This window comes from Musa acuminata, chromosome BXJ3-5, assembly GCF_036884655.1.
Source record: "Musa acuminata AAA Group cultivar baxijiao chromosome BXJ3-5, Cavendish_Baxijiao_AAA, whole genome shotgun sequence".
NCBI lineage: Eukaryota > Viridiplantae > Streptophyta > Magnoliopsida > Zingiberales > Musaceae > Musa > Musa acuminata.
The window spans coordinates 36,855,375-36,869,848 of record NC_088353.1 but is presented as its reverse complement, the minus strand read 5'-3'; the positions used below and the strand labels follow the sequence as shown (position 1 = coordinate 36,869,848).

The following is a 14,474-nucleotide window of genomic DNA, read 5'->3' as shown; positions in this document are numbered from 1 at the left end:
AGTTGGGTTGGTTGAGGTCCCAAGTTGATGATGTTCTGCACGAAGGGAAAACTCCAAAGGGATAGGAACTTGCGGAGATGGAGATGGAGATGGTACGAAAGCCAAACCTAAGCCATGCAACCCTTTTTGACCTCATCCATACTTGGCTTTACTTAACCCCAAAGCATGTTTCCATTGGTTTAGATGATTCAAATATTAAGATCCCACTTTTAACACACGAATAGGAAATATCATCTCTAGATAAAAATAATTTCATACGATTATTCTATTTTATTAATACAAATGAATAGATATATATATTATTTAAACTTATTGGTTATTTTTATTTTGGAATGATCTAATAAAAATGAATGTGTCTGAAAATGAAGGAAAAAGGAGAAACACTTTTACGGAAAATAACCAAAACAAAAATCTTCTGTCAGACAAAAAACTGGAGAGAGAGAGAGAGAGAGAGAGAGAGAGAGAGAGAGAGAGAGTGACAGGTTAAAATATTCAAATTTGAATCTCATATAATATGATGTCTAGCCTTACATATTGAATTATATGATGTATATGATGAATGTGAATATTATGTTAATTAAGTAAATGATGAAGAAATTATAAAACCTATCAAATATGAATATTAATTATCAAAAATAAATAAAATATATTAGAAAAATTGCATGCATAATGTGTAAATGTACCTATTTCACTCACTCACATATTAAAGTTCATTGACTCAGACTGTCTCACCCACTTTTATCCCTACCCTATTCATACGTCTTTGATATAATATTACGGTATTGTACGGTGTGTGTATATATAACATACCCAGAAGCTTCTCTCTCCATGTGCTGCTCTTCTTCCCAAGTGTTTCCCTCCCTCCCTCCCTCCTCTGTCTCCTCTCCTCGTTTAAGCGGCCTCCGCAACACTTCCCTCATCTAATTATGACTCCCTATGTTCGGAGGAAGGCGACGAAAGAAGGAATCCAATTCCGCAACTCTGCCGTCGTGGTTGGAGAAGCAAATTGAGGCGGAATTACAACTCCCGACGCTATCCCCTTCCTGGTGTTGTCAGTTTTTGTAGGCTATCTAAGTCGCCGTGTGTCGAATCCCGGAAGTACGAGTTTGCGCTACTCTCCAGTGTTGGCTGGAGGTCAATCGTGCTCGGATTGGAATGGAAAAGATGAGATCTTGGGAATCGAGGAGGTGAATGAAAGATTCCAATTTTTCGTCCTTCTGAGCTGGCTGTGTATGACTTGAATTCGTGCTTGTTTTAGGCTGCTGATTTCGTAGTAAAGATTGGATTTTTTTGCCCTGCGAAAGCGCTCAATTTTCCTTTTGCTTGTTTGCTTCTTCGCAGACGACGAAGCCTTGTTTGAATCCGATCGGAGGCAGAGGAAGATCAGGGGAACGCTAGATCTCGCCAGCCGCGGATAGACAATATGCGGACTTCCGTCGCTGCCGCCGCCGCCAACACCACCAAGAAGAAGCAGATGAAGAAGAAGAAGAACGGGTCGAAGCTGCCGCCGGATGGCGGTGCCTCTACCGCCACCGTCGGGATCCTCTCCTTCGAGGTTGCCAGCGCCATGTCCCGCGCCATCGGTCTTTACCGCTCCCTGTCCGAATCGGAGATGGCGCGGTTCCGCTCCCAGACCCTCACCGCCTACGGCGTCAACCACCTCGTCTCCTCCGACGAACCCTTTCTTCTCTCCCTCGCCCTCGCCGAGAAGTTGGACGACCTCAACTGCGTCGCCGCCGTCGCCGCCCGCCTGGGCCGCCGCTGCTCTCATCCCGCCCTCGTTGGCTTCGAGCACGTGTACTCCGACCTCCTTGCCGGCCGCGTCGATCCTTCCGGCCTCGGCTTCCTCTCCAGGGACATGGCCGGGACCATCCGCAAGATGGAGCGCTTCGTCTCCTCCACCTCAGCTCTCTACGCCGAGCTGGAGGTTCTCACGGAGCTGGAGCACGCTGCCAAGAAGTTCCACCAGAACCCTGCCCACCACGCGAGCCGCCAGGCCTTCGACCAGAAGATCCAGTGGCAGCGGCGAGACGTTAAGCACTTGCGTGACTCCTCCCTTTGGAACCGAACTTTCGACAAGGTCGTCCTCCTCCTCGCCCGAGCTGTCTGCACTATCCATTCTCGGATCTGCCTCGTGTTTGGGGATACAATCGGCACCCTGGATTCCCTAGTTTGTGATCAAAGTTGTCATCTTTCAGACCAAATTGTTAGTCCAGTTCAGTACCCAATTCATTCAGGGTCCCTAAGATCAGGTTCCCTGGATAGCAAGTCTGTGAAGATCCCTGCCGTGGCTTCTGATGTTGTCACTGCTGTTAATTTCCGTGGAGAGGGTCTCCGATTCCACTGTGGAGCAAGTCCTGGGCGCCTTTTCATGCAGTGCCTCAGTTTAGGCAGCTCTGCTCTATTGAAGGATAGCGATGAGCAGTCAGAGAAGGAGAGTTGCCTCAGTCGGCCTGCAATTGGTGTTTTGGTTCCATTTAGTGTTGAAATAATGCAGAATACAAGTGGAAGAAGATCAAAATTTGGGCCAAGGAGTGAGGTAATGATGCTTGCGGCACCCTCCACCGTGGGTGGATCAGCTCTTGCATTGCATTATGCAAACATCATAATTATCATTGAGAAGTTACTGAAGTATCCACATTTGGTTGGGGAGGATGCAAGAGATGATTTGTACCAGATGTTGCCCTCGAGCTTAAGAGCAGCTCTTAGAAAGAGCCTGAAGTCGTATGTGAAGAATTTAGCTATTTATGATGCTCCACTTGCACACAATTGGAAGGAAGCACTTGCTAAAATCTTGAGCTGGCTGCTACCCATGGCTCATGATATGATTCGTTGGCAGACTGAGCGGAACTTTGAGCAACAGCAAATAGTGTCGAGAGAAAATGTTTTGTTGCTTCAGACTCTACATTTTGCTGACAGGGAGAAGACAGAGGCGACTATTTGTGAGCTTCTGGTAGGGTTGAACTATATTTGTCGGTATGAACAGCAGCAAAATGCTTTACTGGATTGTACAAGTAGTCTGGACTTTGATGATTGTATGGCATGGCATATGCAATACGTTTCTCAGCTCCACTTGTAATTCATCAAGATTTAAAGAAAAATGTGGTATTTGGAACTTTACCTTTTCCTATTTCTGCATCCAGCAAAAGGAAAAGAGTTGCTGATTTTTCTTCTCTAAGGTACAAATTCTTATTTCTAATGGATATGAATCTTCTGTTCAGAATTCAATGATTAAGCTTATAGGAATTTCACATTTTCATTCACTGTGATTTTTCACGACTGTCACATAGTTAAATTTTATGTGTATTCCTTTCAGCTTTTATATCTGTTTGGTAAACTTACAAGACGGGTACACCATAATTCTCATTTATATGGTAAGTTTGTTTGCTTGTACGACTTATACATGTTTCAACTTTTATGAATTCACTAGCAAAAACATGGTTGATTGGAATTGATACTCGTAGAAGTAAACTATGTATAGTTAAATGACAACACTTATGCTTAGTGTCTACCTTACTCTTTATAAGTTCCTTATTTCATGGTTTGCCAATCCCTCAATAAGTATATTTTTTAGCCATAGAGATGGAGAACCTCCTCCAGCTTCACATATCTCTATCATCTTCCCTCAATTATATGGCTCTGAATATGATGTATCACCTGACATTAATAAGCTTATGAAAGAAAAAGTATCATTTAGGATATACAATCTCATGGTTCTACAATCTAAATTCCTCTGGTCCTTGTACTTGTTTTTCAGATAGGTATTGCAAACATGAATATTATGCATCATTCTGCAGTCAGGTGCCTTCTCATAGGAGGATTTTAAATGTTAATATTTCTAATTTTCTTCTCTACCTACTTTTATAATCCATGAAGTGTTTTTTGTGCATCGACGAACAGTGAAACAGGTCCCTATGTTTATCTAAGTAGCAGTGGATTATGTTTGTCTTGCAAGTTAGTAAATAATGAAGGATTGAGGTGCTAATGAGCTGACAGCAGGCGAGGGAGCTGCCAGTTTCCTTTTCATCACAAACAAACATACTTTCCGGTATATCCTTTTCATGGGTTTGTGATGTTGACTTAATATTCTTCTATCATTGGCCTATGGTGATACAAAATTGTGCAGCACCTGTTTGTGGAATGTTGACATGTTTTCTTCCAGTCTCCACGTTCCTTTGGTAATAATCCACTAATGAAACATCTCTTTGTATTATAAATGTCCATTATTTGACCTCTTTTTAAAATCTCCAATTCAATTAATAATATAGCATCGAGCCTTCTCTCGTCCGTGGACTGTAATATATTTTCATGCCTTAATAGCTATGGATCTTTCTAGTCAGTTGCATTTCATCCCAGTAGCAGCCATTTGTTGTAGCATAATGACAGTAGGCAACAGTTTAAGAGCAACATCGAGTATGTTCTGCTATGGTTCTAAAGGAAATGGATACATGCTAATTGATTCCCGACATTACTAAGCCAGTAATATTGAATATTTGGTTAGACTGTTGAAAACCTTATTTTCAGCATAAAATCTGATTTATGGTAGATTTTGATGTAACTTTTGCTTGTGTCTCAGGTGTTTGTAAGATTCAGCTAGCGATGACCATTGTGAACAATGAGGTTTTGCAAACACTATCGGTCCTACTTGATGAGCGATTAACTATGGCAAGGCGGTCTCTATGGTTGCAAGACTTGTGTGTCTTTTGTTAATAACATACACATGCTTACAAAAATATGGTGTCTAAGCAATTGTTAGTGATAGCAGAAGTTTTTACATGGCGAAAATGTTGGTGTTCATTTGTTTGACTTGTGGGTTCTCAGAAGCGACCAAGCATTCAACCTGGCCCTTTTACTCCAATTCAAACATTTGAATTGGAGGCAGGTGCTGCTGGCCACAGATGTTATGGTGTATTATTCATGCATGACAGTGCAGCTTCCTGTTGTTAAATGTTGGGCCCAATTGGTTGAAGCCATTAATGGTGGAATTAAAGCTGGATAGAGACTGGGAGGAGTGGGTAGGAGGAAGATGAGCATTCTCATGTGCTAACCTTTGATGCTGAATTAATGGTGCATTAATGTATTTTCTGTCAGATGATGGCCAGCTGCTGCTCAGTTTTGTTGCAGGAGTCTACAGCATGTTGGGCTCCATTTCCTACCTTCTCTGTCATCTTCTTCCTTTGAACACGATAGATTGTTCGTTCTGGGAGATTAATCCATCAAACTAATGGCATAGTTTGCTCAGGAAATCTTGGTTTTCTCTGATGATTCAAGCAGGTTTACTCAGAGATGATCTCCTCTTTTGTTATTGTTTAGTTTCATATTAGAAATGAGTTAAAATTTGAATTGATTTATAAGAGCATGATGAGTTTATTATTTTGCAAACACGACATAGTTTTCGGAATAATGCAAATCTAACTCTCACTAAAATGATAAAATAGTTAAAATGTTGAAACAAGAAATAGAAAGTTCGAAGAAATTAGGCTTTGATCCTTTAAGAAATTCTAAAAAATCTAAAAAATAGACGGGAGAAATAACTCCCAAAGTAGAACTCAAGAGTGAATCAATAGTTTAAAGATGTCTTAAGAATCATACAAGGAAAAAAGGGAAAAAAATATATAAAAGGAGATATTATGTTTTTCCATTAACGTTTCTACAGAGTGCATGCGGAGAGAGAGAGAGAGAGAGAGAGAGAGAGAGATACTCATAGCTAGTTCGGAGAGTTTCATCTACTTCTGTCGCAATGGTGGGTCAAGCTTTGGTAAATGATTAGCCTCACACGAATCATGAGCGTTTCACATGAACGACTGTTCCCTGAGAAGACTGCATCTGTTCCTATCTTCACAAAGATCATCATTGCATGCACCGGTGGAGGTGTAAGCCTTCTGCTTCTCATTGCAAGTCACTTTACGTTCTTTTTCTGCTACGTATGCATGCCATGCGGAGGCTGCGTGTGGCTTTACGAGGCGATGCATTGGGTCGAATCAAGCGACAAGCGTGCACCCCTTTTGCAGCAGCCCGCAGTGAAGCTTTCGAAGGGAAAGGCAAGTAAAAAAGCAGACGGCCGATGGGTGCCGGCCGCCGTGCAAGCAGGCATGTGGTCGTGTCTCCGTCACCGGCTTGGTTCGACCTCGTGAATCGAGTCAATTAAGTGGGCCGGAGTGAGCCTGTTAAAGGCCCAAATTTTAAGGGATAAGCTTGGGCTTCAGGGCCAGAATTTGGCCTGAAATCTCCTCTTTTATGAAGTATTATCATTTGTTATGATCCGATTAATTAGGATATTTGACCAAATTGACCCGACCCGTTCTTTTCGGTTCAAACTTCCTTCAACGCGACCCGACCCGACCCGACCCATTCTTCTCCGACCCAAACTTCCTCGCATCCATCCACAGCATCACTGCACGTCCCTTCCTATTCTAAGCGTACTAATCACCGTCCAACAAACCCGTCTTCTGCGGTTTCCATTGCAACAAACCCTTCCTCTTCGTCGCGGCCAACTCTTCCGAATCGGCGAACGCCACGTGGCCAGCGCGTAGTATGCAGCGCGTTCCGCATATAAAAGCCGGTGGGGGATAACTCCGTTACCCCTTTCTTCGTCTTCGCGGTTCACACCACCGACACCGCTGCATTTGGGTACTGCGAGGTAACCAGAACCCTAGAATTGTTGTCGACGGATATTGTTGCGTCCTAAGACACAGGCTCGTTCATCTGTTCATATGTCTTGGATCGAAGGTCTCGCCTTTTCCTCCTGTTTTCCCCTGTTCTCGTTACATTTCGGAATGGGATAAGTCGAATCTTGTTTTGCCTTTTTCGTGGGATCTGTCGAATTGATTGGTGTTGTGAATGAGTTGTCACCGAGAATAATTACGATTTAGGAATTTGAGTGCTTCAAGTTCTCGTTGATCAACTAGTGTTGTGATTTGAGCTTTCTTGGATGATTTGTTGTCTGAATTATGGGGGTTCATAACTCAGATTTTATCATAGTATGAGTTGTAGAACGACGAGAAGACCTTTGAATACACGTTATTTGTTCGATTAAGAAACGGTTCCAGAATGAATTGCTATTGATATTGGTTCCTTTGTGATGTAATTGTTGCTAACATTTTCCCTTTTTTTTTTGCTAAAGATGCAATTTTTTATCCATTTACTGAAACGACCACACCTATGGCGCTGCATTTGTGGCCGTCGCGGAATATACGGAACGTTAAAAAAGCAGAAGGCATCAGGATAAATAAAGGAATTCTCTGAATTCACCAAACTTATGAACTTGAGAAGGTACGTCCGTTATTTTATTTTGTTTCCATCCAAGGATTTGCTTCGAGGACTAGCTTTTGCGAGATTTTATGACAAAAATTAACTTTTTTGCATATAAAGCGCTCCACAGTTCGTTTGCCCTGTTTCTTTTTGCATTAATTGTTCAGTTAATTTCATGGAAGTTCATATGAACAAACTTTTTAAACTTTATGGCTATTTCATATGTTCATATTTTTTTCCTTTCAATTATTAGTAGAATCGTCTTTTGGTCTTTGCATTTCTTATTTAACAATATTTTTGGTAAATTTTAAATTGAAAGTGATCTCACTGCATTTTAGTACATAAAGAGACATGAATCTTGTTTATGCATGTCAGCGCAGTTGTGGCTTGCCCTATAAATTTCGAACTATGGAATATGTTTATACTCAAACTGGGACTGTCTCAAGTTGTTGAATAATGGATCACAGCAGCTCAATTTTAGAGCTGATCCTTAAGTGGTTGACCAATAACAAATTGGCACCAATTTTATGCTGTATGCTACTAGAGAAAACTTTGAATCTCTTTATAGTTTCAAGAGGAAAACTAATGATGGACAAACCAAAGAGCATCATTAGAGTTGAAGGACTTGAAGAATGATGTTGCATTAAATTAACAACGAGTTTTTTTGGAGAAAGGGAATTAGGCCCACTTTATGCCAAAACAGAAATTATTAGTATAAAAATATGTGCTTGCCAGCAGCAGCAATTGAATTTAGCATTTTGGCTGTTAAAGATTTTCAACGCATTAAATGGACTGCTTTTATAGAAAGCTTGAGTTTAGGCCGTGGCACAAACTTGACTAAAATGCATTGAGTTTCATTAGTGATGCTCTAAGTGTAGCTTTTTTATTACATACGGTAGCTCATATGGTGTGTTCCTTGATAGTGGCATATTCGACATAAAGGAAAGAGTTAATTCATTTTTTGAATTGCATTGCCTATTAGCACTTTGGCAGTGTTTTTTTTGGATCTTCAGCAAAATTTGTACTTTATTCTAGTATTTTAAATAAGTCCTTGAATTTGTCACTTCTTATCTTATGTTTAATTTAACTGCTTGCAGAGAGAGTATCGAAACAACAGAGCTGCTCTGTTTGATAGCATTGAGGAGGGTGGCATTCAGGCCTCATCTTAATCGTCTCATGAAATTGCTGAGTATGACTAAGATAAATATATTGATGGGTTGCAAGATAGAGTGAATTTTTAAAAAAGAGTAGGTCATTTACAATATTTTATTTGATTTTTTGGTAAATATTTCCTGACTCATTATATTTTATCAAGTCCTACTCAAATTTCTCTTGATATAACTGTTGGACCTGTTGTTTATCTTGTAAATATATTTCATAGATATTGTGATTGATATTAGAACAAATATCTTTCTTAAGATTGGAAGCTTCTTGATGGACCTGTGCTTTTTTTGGTTTTGTGATGTGTTTTAGCTCTTACTTCTTCACTGCCACTAGTGACGGTTCTTTTTTTGTTGGGTGAGGACCGGTGACAGTTATTTTAGTTGATGCATGGGTTTAAACTTGACACCCCAGCTTCAGTCATATTTTTATGATCTACCTGGTCATGTTCTTCCAGATTATTAGAATTTTGTTTTTGATGATGAATGTGTAAAATATTCTTCTTTAGAGCTGTTCCATATGGACTGGTAAGAGATACTCTGTTGTTTCTTTGTCCAGAGATATCTATTTAATGCTATAATGTTTGATCTTCAGAACTCTGAGCCCTGCTAAGGAGTCATGCTTCATATTACCCAGTTGAAGACCTTAATATTGGTGGCATATCTTTGGTCAATATGCAAATGTTACACTCTATGATTAGATCTTGTTTTGTTTCAAGATCACCCAAAATATTTTCCCCTTCTCATTATTTCTAAAATTGTCACAAATTTACTTAAAAAGTTTTATTTAGCAATCTAAAGAGAAAATATCTTCTAATTTTCCAGTTTGTGTATCCTATTCTTATTTTCATTTAATTGTTCTTGTGCCCATCTCTTTTATTTGAGTTTGGTAATTCAATTAGTTTTTCATCTTCTGATACATCAGCAGTTTAACAGAGAAATTATGCCTTTGTCATTTATTTTTATTGCAACAATCATCTCAATCATTTCCTTTTTTTTGTGACACAGTTGATGCCTATTTATCTATCTTAACATGCAGTGACAAGGAATTTAATTATCTTAGAAAACTTGGCTATTTGTTGCTATTACATTTTAGTTATTATGATCATCTTGGTGTGAAGTTGATGGGAAATACATGAAGAAGTCGAGATCCATAATCATGCCTTGGACCAAATGGTATGTGCAGGGCACATGGGGGCTTCTCACTCTCTTGTTCTTTCTCTAGCAAAGTATCCAATTGTGATTTCTTGGTGTTGGTTTTAGGGTCATGACATGGATACTTCCAGTGGAGTCCTTTCTGGAACAGTTGATCGATTCAAGATGGTAAATACACTTCACATCTGTTCATTGGGTTTCTACTTCTGTTTTTGACCAAAATTAAAGTTTCTTCCTTCGGTTTTTGAGGAAAAGTTGAATTGCAGAATGGCTACACTTGTGATCTCTTTCCTGGTGCTCTTCTTACTCATGTATTACCTAACCAAGTAGAAATTTTCAGCTTTATAGTACACAAGCAGATTGTTGGTCCTTTTAAAGTGATTTATTGCGACTGTATCCCCCACGCGTGATATCCTTTTGCGTACTATTACTGTATATGTGAAATTGACACCTTAGATGTTGAATCTTGTGAGGTTGAAGACTAAGAATGAGTCCTATCATTTTCAGGTCTTTTATCTTCTAGTCCTATCATTTTCCTGTTGAACGTTTTAGAATCTTAATAAAGATGATGAATTACTTGAATGATTGTGATAGGATGCTTGATCCTGCCAACAATTTTGGAAGGTATCTGAAATGTGTTGTTGATATGTTCACGTCGAATCAACGATACCAATAAAGTCGTAAGTCTTAATTATTTGTGTTGATCATATAAATTTTTTTATTGCTCTTGAAATTTGTAAAACGTCATATGTTTAGTTAAATTTAGAGTATTTAAATTTTATTTATAATTTTTATTAAGAGTTTTTTAATTTTTCTTTGTCTTTCCTTATATCATTAATATTAATTATTTTATTTTTTTTCTAACTATCGTATGTATAGATCTCCTAAGCACATGTTTATACTATCTTAGATGATGAATTACTTAAATTATTGTGATAGGATGCTTGATTTTGCTTATAGTTTATTTTAAATGTGTTATTAATATGTTTACGTGGAAAGTCTTAATTATTTAGGATGACTACATGAATTTTTTGTCATCTTGAAATCTGTAAAAAAATCATATCTCTAATTAAATTAATGTACTTCAATTTTTATCTATAGTTTTCATTAAATTTTTTTTAGTTTCCATTACCTTTTTCTCGTATCATTAATTTTAATTAGTTTATTTCTTCTAACTACGATACCTATGTACAGGTATCTTCTATGAAATCGATATTTAGCTCATCAATAAAAATATATATTTTTTATCTTTCCTAGTAATTACACAAATATATACATCATATGTTTAATGGAGCCTCTTTAAGTATTTATGATTGATTTTTGATTGGAAATGTTGCAAATAACATCATTGATATCTATCTATAGATATGCAAAGAGAAGAGAAACGAGACCCTAAGAGAACATTTAATTCTTAATTTCCTCTAATGAAACTACCAAAAACATTTAATGTATTCTCGTAATCAACATTTCATCAGCAATTTCTCTTAATCACCATTGATATCCAGTTTCTTGAGAAAAAGTAATCGTGATGGGTAGTAATGCAAATCTTTGTTACAAGTCATCTCTTGTAAGCTGAACAACTTCTCAAATTGAAATCTCTGCATCAGAGAAAAAGGATTCAAATTAATTTACCACCAATTAGATCTTCCTCATAGCGACATTCTGATCCCTTCAATTGACTTCATGTTGTTGCTGAGAGACTAAAGGGAAGACAGAGATCCTGCAGTCACTGCTCTATAAATTCTGCTAAGAACTATATATATATATTTGCAGGGGGCGTGGAAGAGATGGGCTGTTCTTGAAGTGAATGGAGTTGAAAGCAGCAGAGTCTGAGTGCGTCGAGACTCGATCTCTCACGAGCATCTCTGGTGGAGGATTGGGACGACGAGGCTTGAGACAGGGACGTGCTTCCCACCTTCCCATGCGCACGCGGCCCTACACGCGAGCAATGAGGTAAACAATTACCATCTCTCTCTCTCTCTCTTACACTGTTCTATTATTTCTCTTTGCACCACCCTATGGCAACAACTAAAGAACGTCCCACCAGTAAACTATTCCATGTACACCCCAGCCGCATCTCTCTCTCTCTCTCTCTCTCTATGTCACACACACACATACGATTAGAAGATATGGCCTCGCTTTCTCCTCTCAGTGAGTGGCCACGTTTTCTTAATTACTACCACTTGGCTGCTGCTTCTGTGTAGACCGAAAGAAGAGGAAAAGGGCAAACTCCCGTTTCTGCCCTCCTCTGTGTGAGAAGATCGGCGTGGAATTCTGTTTTAGGTAGTAGATGTTGAAGGTTCTTCTTGCCTCCTTCCTTGTCCATCATGTAGACCAAACCCAATTCCCTCCTCCCTCTGCCTCGCCTCTTCCGGTGGATGACATACAAACTGACTCCGAGCTGCTTCCTCTTGCTCCCACCTTCCTCCTCAATCTTCTCCAAAGAAGAAGCTTCTCTCAGTTTGCGTCCCTTCTAGTATGGTGTACAGATGAGTGGAAGAGATAGAAGCAGCAGCAGGAAAAGAGGAGTCGAAGGAGAGAGAGACTTTCCTTCGTCTTCTCCAAAGAAGCAGCTTCTCTCAAGTTTGCGTCTCTTCTAGTATAGTATACAGAGAAGAGGAAGAGATAGAAGGAAAAGGGAGATAGAGAGAGAGAGAGGGAAAGAGAGAATTTGTTAAATCTTCAGAAGCTTTTCTCAGTTTGCCTCTCTTCTAGTATATTGTACACAGAAGTGGAACGCATAAAAGCAGTAGGAAGAGAGAGAGAGAGAGAGAGAGAGAGAGTGAGAGAGTTGTAGGTTGGTAGATCTGGTGCTTTAAGCTGACAAGATGTCGAACCCCTGGTGGGCGGGGAACCTGGGCCTTCCCAGAGTTGAACCGGCGTCCTCCGGTCGCAAAAAGCTGGAGGACGAGATGCAGCCCAAGGGAACCGAGCCCTTCGGCTCCCGAGCAGACGACGAGGACGACCGCGACAACAACGACGACCCCAAAGAGGGGGCGGTGGAGGTCGGCAGCCGCCGCCCCCGCGGGCGCCCCCCTGGATCAAAGAACAAGCCGAAGCCGCCGATCTTCATCACCCGCGACAGCCCCAACGCACTCCGCAGCCACGTGATGGAGGTGGCCGCCGGGGCCGACGTAGCCGACTGCATCGCGCAGTACGCGCGCCGCCGGCAGTGCGGCGTCAGCGTGCTCAGCGGCGCCGGTGCAGTCGCCAACGTCACGCTCCGCCAGCCCGCCGCACCCGGCTCCGTCGTCGCCCTGCATGGCCGCTTCGAGATCCTGTCGCTCACCGGCACGTTCCTGCCGGGTCCAGCCCCGCCGGGGACCAGCGGCCTGGCCGTCTACCTCGCCGGCGGTCAGGGCCAGGTGGTCGGTGGCACCGTCGTGGGGTCGCTCATCGCGACGGGGCCTGTCATGGTGGTCGCCGCCACGTTCGCTACCGCTACCTACGAGAGGCTGCCACTCGAGGAGGAAGACGAAGCCGCAGGCGCCAACGCCGGATTGCCGAGCTCACTCACGGGTGGGATGCCCGATCCATCGTTGCTCAACATGTACAGCTTGCCGCCGAATCTAATGCCCAACGGCGGGCAGCTCGGCCACGACGCGCTCGCGTGGGCTCATGCGCGCCCCCCGCCATACTAGTTTAGCAGGAGGACGACGAAAGAGAAGCTTCTCTTTGCTTCCATGGTGTATGACGGTATTCCTTGGAGCTTTTGGCTTCTGTTTCCTCGGATGTGGTGGCGTGCAACGATGGTGTTGGTGGCAGCTTAGATGCCCTTACTAGCTTAGCAGAGCCTACAATTACGTTGTACCATAGCTAATAAGCAGGAGAGATTGGGAAAGCTGGAAGAACAGCTGCTGCTGCTGCTGCTGCTTCAAGGTCTGTCTCGAGCAACTCTTTGATTAAGCTATGAAACCATGGTGGATGCCACCATTGTATAGTTTGATATGCAAAACAGGAATCACTTGAGAACTACTGTTGAGTATTGCATGTTGTGTTCTACATATATTATTACTCTTCACTGATGCTCATTTTCTTCTTATGGTCAATCATTAGGGCCACTGGAGCTGCATCATTATTGCTAGGTTGACAAGTATGATTGATACTTGACACAAATCTACTTGTAGAAATATATGCACCCCAGTAGGAGTATATGTCACTAATTATAATGTTGTATACATTTGAAATCCATTTTTCTTGCATTTGAACAAAGATAGAACAATGGATCAGACTTTTCCAAACAAGAGAAGAGGATGTGGGCAATTGTTTACTGCTGGACTAAGGCAAACACATACAAGATTACAGCTTTCACAATTACAGTGAAAAGGGTGTTTTCCAGGGAAAAATATGCAGCACATCACAACCTCAAAGAGCTAATAAAATATTTGGTCAAATTTGTTGCACTAATAGAGAGTCATTTTAATCTGTTGTCATTACTACAATGCTTTGTTTTTTTTTCCCGGTAATTATCGGTCCATTATCTCAGTGCAATACCCAAAACACAACCTAATGTTTAATTTTTAATTATCTCGCTCGATCGTATATTCTATTGGGGTATATATATGTATAACCCATGTATTTTCTACATTACAAAGGCATACCACATAACAGTAAACAAAAAAGAATTTTAGTATGCAATTTATCTTGAAACAGTATTCATTGCTCACTGAAAATAATCCTAGATTTTTCATTGATAATAAGTGATTTCATTTTGCCAATGTATAATGCTTAAACCTAATCTCTCAATCCAAATAAGCTAGCTATTGACACAGAGTGAAGAGTGGCAACTAACTAACTAAAAAGAAGAAGAAAAAGCTTGAGAGATTGAGGGCAGAGAATTCCACATAATGATCATTAAAAATTGCTAATTAATCTAAAAATCGTTTTGTTAATGTTGATGCCTCAAAT

At 40.7% G+C, this 14,474-nt stretch overlaps 2 protein-coding genes and 1 long non-coding RNA gene across 4 annotated transcripts; all 3 read left to right on the top strand.

Annotated features, from left to right (window-relative positions):
- Positions 1–854: 854 nt before the first annotated feature.
- On the top strand, positions 855–3,130 carry LOC135637741 (uncharacterized). 2 transcript variants are annotated; one of them, XM_065150499.1, is made up of 2 exons: positions 855–1,187; positions 1,342–3,130. In XM_065150499.1, exon 2 carries the CDS (start codon positions 1,424–1,426, stop codon positions 3,077–3,079), a length of 1,656 nt encoding a protein of 551 aa, XP_065006571.1. In that variant the 5' UTR covers positions 855–1,187; positions 1,342–1,423; the 3' UTR covers positions 3,080–3,130. The 2 variants fall into 2 exon arrangements, with proteins under 2 accessions (XP_065006571.1, XP_065006572.1); XM_065150500.1 differs by having other exon boundaries at positions 855–1,230.
- A 250-nt stretch (positions 3,131–3,380) lies between these two features.
- On the top strand, positions 3,381–5,257 carry LOC135637742 (uncharacterized). The gene is made up of 2 exons (XR_010496358.1): positions 3,381–4,048; positions 4,577–5,257. It is a non-coding gene; the product is annotated as an uncharacterized LOC135637742 (long non-coding RNA).
- A 6,126-nt stretch (positions 5,258–11,383) lies between these two features.
- LOC135637697 (AT-hook motif nuclear-localized protein 20-like) lies at positions 11,384–13,541 on the top strand. Its single transcript, XM_065150419.1, has 2 exons — positions 11,384–11,519; positions 11,771–13,541. Exon 2 carries the CDS (start codon positions 12,395–12,397, stop codon positions 13,205–13,207), a length of 813 nt encoding a protein of 270 aa, XP_065006491.1. The 5' UTR covers positions 11,384–11,519; positions 11,771–12,394; the 3' UTR covers positions 13,208–13,541.
- The last annotated feature ends 933 nt before the right edge of the window (positions 13,542–14,474 follow it).